Genomic DNA, 12,308 nt, shown 5'->3' on the forward strand with positions numbered 1-12,308 from the left:
AAAAGGGCATCACCTTCCCATGTGATATTTTTGGGGCCCTTATCAAAGATCAGTTGTCTGTATGTTGATGATTTTATTTCTGGGTTTTCAGTTCTTTTCCATTGGTCTGAGTATCTGTCATTGTACCAATACCATGCGGTTTTGCCAACAGTATGTGCTAAAGTCAGGTAGAGCAAGCCTGAGTCCTTCTTTTTGAGGAGTTCTCTGCTAATTCTGGGCTTCTTCCCTCTTCGTATGAAGTTGTCAATAAGTTTTTCCATTTCTTTGAAGACAGATGAGGGTAATTGTATGGGGATTGTATTAAACTTATATAGTGCCTTTGGCAGAACTGACATCTTGACTATATTGAGTCTTCCAATTCATGAGCATGGGATATTCTTCCATTTCTCAATTTTTGTGCAGTTATTGTTAATGCTGGTTTTTTAAATGTCTTTTTCAGTATTATCATCACTGGTACATAGCAATCCATTGATTCTGCTTGTTAATCTTATATTCTGCTGCTCTATTAAACTCCTGAATTGTTTCTAATCATTCTATTGTGCAGCCCTTTGAATTCTCTCTATATGAAATCATAGCATCTATATGATCTATAGAAATCATATCTCTATATGAAATCATGACATCTACAAATAGAAAAAGTTTCACTTTGTTTTTACCCATTTGTACTTCGTTGATTTCTTCCCGTTTTCTTCTGATCCTGGCTAAGACTTCCAGCACAATGTTGAGTAAGAGTGGGGTTGAAAGACATTCACATTGGTTTCCCTTATTTAGTGAAAATGCTTTCAGTTTTTCTCCATTGAATGTAATATTGGCTATTGATATTTTAATTGTTGGCTTTATTGTCTTGAGGACTTTCCCTTCTAATCCTTTCTACTTGAGAACTTTTATTAGGGTTGGGTGTTAGATATTGTCAAATACATTTGCTGCATCAGATGATGTAAACATATGGTTCTTATACTTTGTTTGGGCTAATAATCTGAGCATTATATGAGACAATAGATTACCTAGGAACCTATATATTTATATAACTTCATACTAGAAAAAAGAAAGCTTTATTGAGACAATTCCAAGAGGAAGCATATGTGTACTTAGCTATCTGAATATGATTAAAAAAAACAGCAGAAGTATATTAGTAGAATTCCCACAAAAGAATTTCAAAGAATATTTAACTTTCTTTCAGTAATCAAATTATTAATAGCATTGTTGGAATTTCTATACAAAGGTTATTTTTATAAATGTGTTCAAGTGGAACGAAAACCATAAAGAGAACATTCATTAAAGACGTCTTAATTGCAGAGTAACTAAGGCAAAGGAAAGAAATCATGGAGAGAATTGAACAGAAATTTCAAATAGCAGCTCAAGAAGACAAAGTAAAATATTGCAAAGAAATTTACAAAGACCTAGAGTTATAAAACAAAAAAGAACGTGTGCAGGATATCTCAAACTGAAAGAACTCAAGAAAAACTCCAGGCTTGAGGTGCATTGCTGAAAGATTCTATAGGCAAAATATTGAAGGATGCAGGAAGAATCAAAAGAAGATCGAAACAATACAGTGTTCCTGGACCAAAAAGAGCTAGTCAGATTCCCAGCTTTTGAAGATGTAGCTTACGAGCAAAAACCAATGGTACAGGAGGAAGAAGTCCAAGCTTCCTGTAAAAATTCATTTCCAGGAATCGATGGAAAACCAAGTGAAAAGGTTCAACAAGCTGATGAAGCACTGGAGCATTCAGGAAATTTGGAAGAGAGGTACTTGGCCAATTGACTGTAAGAGATCCATGCCTGTCCCTATTCCAAAGAAGGGTGATCCAGAAAAATGTTCATATTTTGGAGAAATATCACGGATTTTACAAGCAAGTAAAATGTTGCTGAAGATCACCCCAAAACAGTTATGACATTATACCGATAGGGAGCTGCAAGAGTATCAGGCCAAATTCAGAAAAGGTCAAGGATCAAAGGATATCATTGCTGGTGTCTGATGGCTCTTAGTTGAAACCAGAGAATACCAGAAAGATGTTTACTTCTGTTTTTTTTAATATGCTAAGACATTTCAGTGTGTGACTAAAAAAACCCCACAACAACAATGACAGATAACCTTGATAAGAATGAGAATACTAGAACACTTCATTATACTCATGGGAACCTTGTGAATGCTGCATGCTTTAAAATCAGGAAACGTGTCTTTCATGGTTGTATATTCTCACCATTCTTATTCAATCTGAGTGCAGAGCAAATAATCTGATAAACTGGATTATATGAAGAAGAATGTGGCATCAAGTTTGGAGGGAGACTTCTAAAATACCTGTGATATGCAGATATCACAGCACAACCTTGCTTGCTGAAAGAGAAGGCTAGAAAAAAATGCTGGTGAAAATGAAGAACTGCATCCTTCAGTATGGTTTACAAATCAATGTCAAGAAGACGGAGATCCACTCAACTGGACCAACTGGCAACATCCTGATAAGTGTAGAAAAGATTGAACTTGTCAAAGATTTTACCTTGCCTGGATCCACAAGCAATGCAACCAAGCTGGACATTGAACAGGAAGTCCAAAGAGAAAAAACAATGTGTTTGAATTGTGACATTTGTGAAGAACATTGAAGGTACAGTGGATGATCAAAAGGAAAAACAAATCTGTCTTGGAATAAGTATCGCCAGAGGGCTCTTAGATTCAAGGATGGTGAGACTTCTTACATTCTTTGGATATACCAACAAATGATTCCAGTCCCTGAAGAAAGAAATCAAGCTGGGAAAAGTGAAGGGGCAGCCTTCAACAAGTTAATTTACACAGTGGCTAAAGCTATGGGATGAAGCATAGGAACAATTGTGAGAATGACACAGGACCGGGCAGAGCTTCCTTCAATTGTGCCTAGGGTCACTATGGAATGGAACTGATTTGATAACACAAAACAACAAAGTGGCCCTTTGTTCAATGAACCAAACACAGCCAGCTCCTGGCCATCCTCACAACTGTTAAAGTTTGAGCCCAGTGTTGTACCACTGTGTCAATCCATCTTCTTGAATGTCTTCCTGTTTTTCACTGTGTGCTTTTCAAAGCATGATATCCTTTTTTCTGAGAACTGATTTCTCTTGATAATCTCATGCCCTAAGAGCATGAGATTAGGTCTTGTCATCCTTGTTTCCATAGAGCATTCTGGCCCTACTTCTTCCAAGACAGGATTTTTATTCTTCTCGCAGTACACAGTACTTTTAATATATTTTTCTGACACCATAATTCAAATCCATCACTTCTTCTACAATAGTTCTTATTCATTGTCAAACTTTATATGCATTTAAAGTTATTGAAATTCATTGTGTAGGTAAGGCACAGTTTAGTCCTCAAAGTGACATCTTACCCTCCAACATTTTAAAGAGGTCTTAAAAAATAAATAAATAAAAATAAAAAAGGTCTTATGCAGCAAATTTGACCATTGCAATATGCCATTTCATTTCTTTTTCTAAAAAATATCTTTATTGGGAGCTCTTACATCTCTAATCACAATCCATACATTCCTTCAGTGTGTCAAGCACCTTTCCACATATGCCGCCATCATCATTTTCAAAGCATTCTCTTCCCACGTGAGCCCCTGATATCCACTCCCCGTTTCTTCTCCCTCCTTCCCTCCCACCTGCTCACCCTACCTCATGAACCCTTGATAATTACAGGTTGCTTTTTACATATCTTACAATGTCCTCTGTTGCCCCTCACACACTTTTCCATTATTCATCCCCCTGGGAGGGGGTTTAGGTTGATCCTTGTGATCTGCTCCCCCACCACCACCACTCTCTCCAAATCCTCCTGTTATCTCTACTCTCCTTGTTGGCCTTGAGGGGTTTATCTATCCTGGATGCCATGTGTTACGGGCTCTTATCTATAGCAGTGTGCATAGTCTGGTCTAATCCAATTTGTAAGGTAGAATTGAGGGCATGATAGTGGGATGAAGGAAGCACCAAAGAACTAGAGGAAAGTTATGAGTTTCATCGGTGCTATACAGCAATTCCCAGTGGCCCCTCAGTGAGGGATATCCAATTGCCTACAAAGAGGAATTGAGTCTCGACTCCATGCCCCCTTCCCCAGTCACCTTGGGTATTGTTTTATTCTGAGTCTTAGATGCCTGATACCTGATCCCATTGACACCTCATGATCTCACAGGCTGGTGTGCTTCTTCTATTTGGGCTTTGTTGATTCTGAGCTAAATGGCCCCTTGTTTATCTTCAAGCCTTTAAAACCCCAGATGCTATCTCTTTTGATAGCCGGGAACCATCATCTTTCTTCTCCACATTTACTTATGCACCCATTTTGTCTTCAGAGTTTGTGTCAGGAATGTGAGCATCACAGAATGCCAGATTGTTAGAACAAAGTGTTCTTGTGTTAAGGGAGTACATGAGTCGAGGCCCAATGCCCATCTGAAACCTTAATTGTTAACATATAGATATGAGTGGATAGTTCTAGTCCTCTTTCATTTATATATATATATATATAATTTACATATGTACATACCTATATGTAGGCCTCTATAAATGTCCTTTGACTCTTGGTTCTTTCCTCGATTTCCTTTTAACTTCCCCCTTGTCCCAACATCATGTGCAACCTTCATGAGGGTTTAATAATTGCTCACTGCTACATTGCCCTTGATTGAGCCCCACAAGTCATCCTATGACCTTCGTTCCATTGATTTTAGTTCACTTTTATTCCCTTGCTCCTGGGTTGGTCTCCCCATCCCCTTCCTTTATCCCACCTCTTCTCCCATATAACCCCAGAACCATTGATACCGTTCTTTTCATCTCTGAATTATTTATACCGCCTATCTTATCTAGATAGACATACAGATACATTAATAAGTGCAAAAAACAAGCAAAGCCAAATAAAACAACAAAGGAAGTCAAAACTAACAAAACAACAACAACAGCAAAAATTAACACAAAATAACAATAACAGAAAGAAAGACACTGACAAAAAATGGAAAAGCCTAAAATTATCTCAAGTTCTGTTTGTTCGCCTTTACAAGTGTTTTCCAGTCGAGTCTGATGGGGTACCACACTTTGTCTCTCAAGTCTATTTTTGGTGTTCCCCGGGGGTTTCATCAGTCTGCTCCCCCTACATGCCATCAGTGCCTCACCCTAGGGTGATGGGGCCAGATAGTGCACTATTCCCGCCCTTTGTTTCCATTGCTGTCCCCTGAAGCACCATAGTTCAGTGAGGGACGCCATGTCCCATGGTGGGGCCAGCCCTAAGATCCTCCCCGTGTATTGTCTGCTCCAAGCAGGAATATTGTTATTAGGACTTGGTGGGCCAAGATGTCCTCACCTTCCTCTCCATCCCTTTGAGTTTCTCCTGCATGCACTAATCTGATGCTCCCTTCTCCCCAAGCTTTAGCCCCAGTGCTGTCCTCTGAAGAGCATTCGTGTGTGTGTGTGTGTGTGTGTGGTGGTGGTGGGGGTGCCCACATAGTTAGGATTGGGGCTGGCCCCACAGACGTCTTTATTGATTCCCTGGTACATCCTGGTATGTTGTATTCACCACTTGGTGCATGAGGTTGAAGCCTGGTCTCTCTCTCCCTCTCCTGTGGAAATATAAACAATACCTTCCCCTTGGGTGGATTAGTGACCTGCTCCCCCACAACCCATGTCAGATTTTTCTCTTTCTTTTCCCCTCTTATTTAGTTGGGAGCCATATGTATCCCTCAATTGGGTTTGGCCCCTGACATAGTTACTGGACCTCACTCCAGGGATATATGTATATAGTAGCTTTACCCCTATGCCCCGTTTTTTTTAAGCTTACCTCAGAGGACTCATGTTGTACTGTCCTTTGGTGCTTGACTTACTTCACTTAGCATGATTTCCTCCAGTTGGTCCCATGTGGCAATGTGCTTCAATCTTTCATGGCTGCATTTTAGGGACGCGTAGTACTCCATTAGATGTAAGCACCACAGTTTTTTTATTAATTCGTCTGTTTATGGAAATTTTGGTTGTTTCCAACTTCTTGTGAATGTGAACTGTGTCACTATGAACACTGGAGTACAGATGTCTGACCTTGGTTTGCATCTTGCCTCTTCTAGGTTTACACCAAGTAGGGGGATCACTGGGTCGTAGGGTAGCTCAATCTCCATCTCTTTTAGATATTGCCAAATCGATTTTCATAATGTCTGTACATACCTACAGGTCCACCAGCAGTGGATGAGCATTCCTATCTCCACACAGCCCCTCAAACATTTGTTCTTTCTGATTTTTTTAATTGGGATATCTTTGAGGGTGTTAGGTGGTATCTCATAGTTGTTTAAATTCACATTTTTCTTGTGGCTAATGATCGGGGATATTTTCTCCTATGTCTATTGGCCATTCAGATTTCTGTCCCCGTGAAACTTCTCTTTAGGTCCTTTGCCCACCTCCTTAATGGGCAGTTAGTTTGGTTTTTTTCTCCTTAATTGTATTTTTTTAAATCATTTTACTAGGGGCTCATACAACACATCACAATCCATACATACATCAATTGTGTAAAGCATTTGTGTACATCAATTGTGTACATTCACTGTGTACATTCATTGCCCTCATCATTCTCAAAACATTTGCTCTCCACTTAAACCCCTGCCATCAGCTCCTCATTTTTACTCTCACTCCCCACTCCCCTCTCCCTCATGAACCCTTGATCATTTACAAATTATTATTTTGTCATATCTTGCCTTGTCCGCGTCTCCCTTCACCCACTTTTCTGTTGTCTGTCCCCCAGGGAGGAGGGCATATGTAGATCCTTGTAATAGGTTTTTGTTTTTTTTCTAATTGTAAGCTTGCAACGTATTGTAGATTTTAGTAATAAGGCCTTTGTCTGATGTGTAATTAATAAAGATGCTTTCTTAGTCTGTGGGCTTTCTTATTATTTTATTGGTGAATTCTTTTGATGTACAAAGGTGATTTATCTTCAATATATCCCACTTGGCAATTTGTGACTCTGTATTTGTATCCTTCCCTGTTTCTGATAGCCTATGTATTCACTGTGCTAAGGTTCTCAGGTTTGTCCCAATTCTCTCATTAATGTCCCTAATAGTTTGGGGTTTTATCTCAAGGTCTGTTATCTACCTTGAGTTTATTCTTGTGCATGGATTGAGGTAAGCATCTTGTTTCATTTTTCAGCGGGTAGATAACCAATTTTTCCAATACCACTTGTTGAAGAAGGCATCAGCTTACCATTTGATATTTTTTGGCCCTTATCAAAAATCAGTTACATGTATGCTAATATTTTTAATTCGGGGTCTGCAGCTCTTTTCCATTGATCTGAATATCTGTGTTATACCAGTACCATACTATTTTGACACTGTGGTAATATAATACATGCTAAAGTCAGGTAGAGCAAGTCTTCCCACTGTATCCTTCTTCTTGAGGAGTTTGCTAATTCTGGGCTTCTTCCCTCTTCATATGAAGTTGGTAATCAGTTTTTCCAATTCTTTGAAGAAGGATGATGGTGTTCGTATCGGGATAGCATCAAAATTATATAGTACCTTGGACAGAACTGACATCTTTACTATATTGAGTCCTCCAATCCACAAGCATGGGATATTCTTCCATTTGTTGAGGTCACTCTGGGTTTTTTGTAATAGTGTTCTGTAATTTTCCTCATACAAATATTTTGGTGTTTTAGCTATTTAGCTATTATAAAGGGTACTACCCTATTAATTGTTTCTTCTGTCTCTTGTCGAATGTGTATAACAGTCCGATAGACTTTGTTGATCTTGCATCCTGCCACTCTGCTATTGCTTCCAACACTCCACTTGTGGAGTTTCTGGGGTTTTCTATGTATAAAATCATATCATCTGAAAATAATGATATTTTTTACTCTTCCTTCCCCAGACAAATAACTTTGATGTATTTTTTTTGCCTTATGTTGTTAGCTAGGACCTCCAGTACGATGTTAAATATGAGTGGGGACAAAGGGCATCCTTGTGTGGTCCCCTTTCACAGTGAAATTGTTTTCACATTTTCTGCATTGATTACTGCATTGGGTTTTGGTTTTTTCATATATAGCTTATATAATATTGAGGAATTTTCCTTCAATTCCTATCTTCTTCAGTGTCTTAAACAGGAATGGATGTTGGAGGTTATTGAATGCTTTTTCAGCATCTATCAATATTATCATTAGTTTCTTAAAATTTTTCCTATCAACATAGCAAATAATACTAATGGTCTTTCGTATGTTGAACCATCCCTGCATCGCTGGTATGAATCCCTCTTGGTCTTGGTGAATTATTTTTTTATTTGCTTTTGTATTCTATTGACCAGTATTTTGTTAAGGATTTTTGCATCGATGTTCATTAGGGATATTGGTCTGTAGTTATCAATTCTTACAGGATCCTTGCCCACTTTAGGTATCAGTTATACTAGCTTCAGGGAAAGACTGGGAGTTTTCCATCTTTTTCTATGTTTTGGATGTGTTTGTGTAGGGTTGGTGTCAGTTCTTCCCTGAATGCTTGGTAGAATTCTCCTGTGAACTCATCTTACCTGGGGAGATTTTTTTGTGGGCAATCCCTTGATAACATTGTCTATTTCTTCTACTGCTATAGGTCTTTGAGATTCTTGACGTCCATTTGGGATCGTCTAGAAAGGGATTGTTTTTCCAAATATTTATGCATGTCTTCCAAGCTACTGAATTCACTAGAATACAGACCTTTATAGTACTGTATAATTATCCTTTTGATTTCATTAATGTCCGTTGTAATGTACCCTGATTTATCCATTATCCTTCTATTGAAATTTGTTCCTTCTTTCTTTAGTTAGGTTTGCCAGTGGTCTATCAATTCTCTTAATCCTTTGGAAGAACCCACTTTAAGCTGCAATAGTTTTTCCCATAGTTTTCTTGTTTTCCTTCTCCTGTATCTCAGCTCTGATTTTTATTATTTCTTTCCCTTTGCTATTAGTAGGATTGTTCTGTTGACTCTGCTAAAAGTGGTGTGTTTTTTGCCAGTATATCAACCACAGACAGGTATCTGTTCTTTCTCATGGTGCTTGCATTGCTACCAGACTTCCTCTGATAAATGCCTTTGCTGTTTCCCAAAGGTATGTGGTATTTTCATTCTCATTGGTTTCTAGAAACTTCCTGAACTAGGCCAATACCCACTTCTTTTGCAATAGAGAGTTATTCATCCTCCAATTGTTTGCCCTTGTTTCCTTCACCATTCATTTGTTGATTTCCAGACTTATGGAACAGTGGTCGAAGAGAAACATCTGTATAATCTGTAGGTGCTTGAATTTACTCGTGCTCGACTTGTGTCCCAGCATGTGGTCGATCTTTGAGTATGTGTCACATGGGCTTGAATAGAATGTGAATTTTTTTAGCGTTTGCATGGAAAGCTCTGAAAATTTAATTGTGTTGTTTAGACCTGTAGCGTCCATGTTGAGTTTTTCCCCACTGATCTGTCTTTTTCAGGAAGTGGTGTATTAAATCACCTACTAAAACTCTTGAGCCTGTGATTTCTTTGACCATCTTTTGGAGTGTTTGATTTATGAATTTTGCAGGTCTCTTATTGGGCGCTTATATATTTATTATGCTCATTTGTATTTGGTCTACTGTTCCCTTGAGCATTATATATTGCCTATCCTTGTCTCTTGTTATGGTCTTTATCTTGAGGTCAATTTGGTCGAATATTAAGATTGCTACCCCTGATTTTTTTGCATTACCATTTTCTTGGTGTATTTTTTTCCAGCCTTTTATTCTAGATCTGTTTTTGCCTGCAGGCTTAAGATGAGTCTCCTGGAGGCAGCAGGTCGATGGGTTTTGATTTCTGAGCCAGTCTATTAGCCTCTGCCTTTTAATGTCTGCGTTTAGGCCATTGATGTTCAGTGTTATTTTGACCATCTGTGGACTCTGTGATGTCATCTTGTTGTACCTTTTGTGTTGGATATTTTCCTATAAACCTATCTTATCCGCTTGTGTTGTGTTTATGGTTTATGTATGCCTTTTTTCCACTATTGAGCTGATGCTATCCTGGGACTCTTTCCTCTTTTTCACCCTATGGGTGGAGTGTTCTATGTGATGGTCTCGTATTTGCCCTCGGTGAGTGTTTATCTTCTGCCCGTAATGAATTGGTAAGGATTATTTGTAGGGCTGGGTTTCTTTTTATGTATTGTTTGAGGTTGTCCTTGTCTGGGAAGACTCTTATTTCTCCATATATCATAATAGATAATTTGGCCTGGTAATATATTTTTGGATTTGTGTTGTTTTCCTTCAATTTTTGAATATGCTACTCCATTCCCTCCTCTTCATCATCGTTTCTGCTGATAGGTCTGAACATATTCTTATTGGGTTACCTTTATACATGACTGTTTTCTTTTCCCTAGCTGCTTTTATGATCTTTTCCTTTTCCTATTAGATGGATAATTTGAAAATTATGTCTTGGTGAGTTCTTCTTGGGATTCAGTCTGGCTGGTGTTTTTTCAGGTTCATGAATGGTTGCCTGATTTTCATTTATTAAGCTGGGGAATTTTTCCTCTAAGTACTCCCTCGCAATTTTCACTGTTGACTTCTTTGTTGTGTCTTGTTCCAGTAGTCCAATTATTCTAATATTGTTTCTTTTCATAGCATCAGACATGACCCTCAAGCTTTCTTCAGCTTCTCTGATTGTCTTATTTGACAGCTTTTCCAATTTGCTGAGGTCTGTTTGGTTTTGCTCTAGGTCACTGGTGCGATCCTCTGCCTCCTCAAATCTGTTGGTAAGGTCTGTCAATTTGCCACTGGGTTTTGTTATTTCATCCCTTAACTCTTGCATTTCCCTTTGGTGTGTTGCCTTTATCTCCTCTATCATACCATCTTTTTTCTGTATTGATTCCCTCATATCCTTTATGATTCCAAGAAGCATTCTGAAAATTTTTTATGGTAGGTCAATATCTGCTGTATGAGTGCTTCTATGAGCTACCTGCCGGCAGCTGTACTGAGGGGTCAGACTATCACTATATCTTCCTGTGGTTTCACTCTTATCCTAGCCGTCCAGTATTCCATTATTTGGCCTGTGAGTTGGATAGCCCTCTCATGTCACGCTGGAGGGGTTGTTTTGGGGCCACGACGGCATTGCTTCCCTTGCCGACCTCTAAATAGGCTCCACAGTTCTTGAAGCACCTAGAATGGCCTGTGGTGTTTTCCTCTGCAATTGGAGTGCTGAGGAAGGTATGTGGGTATACCCTCCTTCGTGTAGAGCTCTGTAGCTGCCAGGGGAATTAGCTTAGACAGAGAGATCACCTTGGAGTTTTGGTGGATGTTCCCGCAGTAGCGTGGAGTCCTACCAGTGGTGGTCAGGTGTTTCCCCCAGTCACTTGTAGGGCCTCAGTGTTTAGGCTGGAGATGCCCCCACTGTTTTCAGGGGAGAATCTCTTGCTGTTTAGTATATGGAAGAGGCCCAACATGATTTCCCCAGCTGCTTGAAAAGCCAATAAATGCGGCTGAGAGATCCCCCAGTTGGGCTTTCAGAGATGCCCTCGGCAGAGGGGAGGGGCCTGGAAGCCACTAGTGGCTTGTGAAAGGAAAGAGAGTGAAAGAAGAAGAAAAATATAAAATAAGAAATCAAAGACAGGAGGAACAATGTCGAGAAAACTAACACCTACTCATGTACACACAACTAAGATGCACAGCGTAAAAAAAAGTGAAAACCATGAAAAAGAAAGAAAGAAAAGAAAACAACAAAAAAGGACAATTGAATCTGTTCAGGCTGTGGTAGGAAAGAGAGAAGAGCTAGGAGAAGAAGAGAAAAGATGTAAAAGTGAAAGAAGAACACTAAGAATGAAAGAAAAAGAAGAAAAGAAAGTGAAGGAGAGAGAATTAAAAAATTAAATAAAGAGATAGGTGACCCCATGCTGTCCTAGTTGTAGCACTTACTCATGCTTTGTGCAGAAATATCTTAGGGGGCACGCTGCCCACTGGGTGAGCAGAGTTGCCCTAGGCAGAGGGTAGGTGTCTGGGAACCAGCAGTGGCATGTGAGAGGAAAGAAATGGAGAAGAGAAAATCATACAAGCAGAGAGAGAAGCAAAGAGAACAAAGTAAGAGAGGGGAAAAAAAGGGAAGGGGAACAAGACTCACTTGTGTTCACTAAGATTGGCTGTTATGATAAAGAGGAAGAGAGAGAGAAGGAGGGAATAAAGAATAAAGATATATGTGCTATCACGAGGTGTCGAAGGGTTCAGGTATAAGGCATCATCAGAACAAAAAATCTTACCATAGTGAATGAGGGGGAATTGCGGAGTGGAGACCCAAAGCCCATTTGTAGGCCACTGGAGATCCCCTTGCAGAGGGCTCTCAGGGAGGAGATGAGCCAGTCAGGGTGCGATGTAGCAA

At 39.3% G+C, this 12,308-nt stretch overlaps 1 protein-coding gene across 1 annotated transcript in view; it reads left to right on the top strand.

Moving 5' to 3' along the window:
* The first annotated feature begins 1,516 nt into the window (after positions 1-1,516).
* Positions 1,517-12,308, top strand: part of LOC101651436 (complement factor H-like) — a 73,155-nt gene continuing 62,363 nt past the window's right edge. The window contains exon 1 of the mRNA XM_045298170.1: positions 1,517-1,688. Within this exon, the coding sequence (XP_045154105.1) occupies positions 1,517-1,688 (172 nt within the window). The remainder of the gene's footprint in view (positions 1,689-12,308) is intronic.

This window comes from Echinops telfairi, unplaced genomic scaffold, assembly GCF_000313985.2.
Source record: "Echinops telfairi isolate 266 unplaced genomic scaffold, ASM31398v2 ScPeMD7_7424;HRSCAF=8462, whole genome shotgun sequence".
Classification (NCBI taxonomy): domain Eukaryota; kingdom Metazoa; phylum Chordata; class Mammalia; order Afrosoricida; family Tenrecidae; genus Echinops; species Echinops telfairi.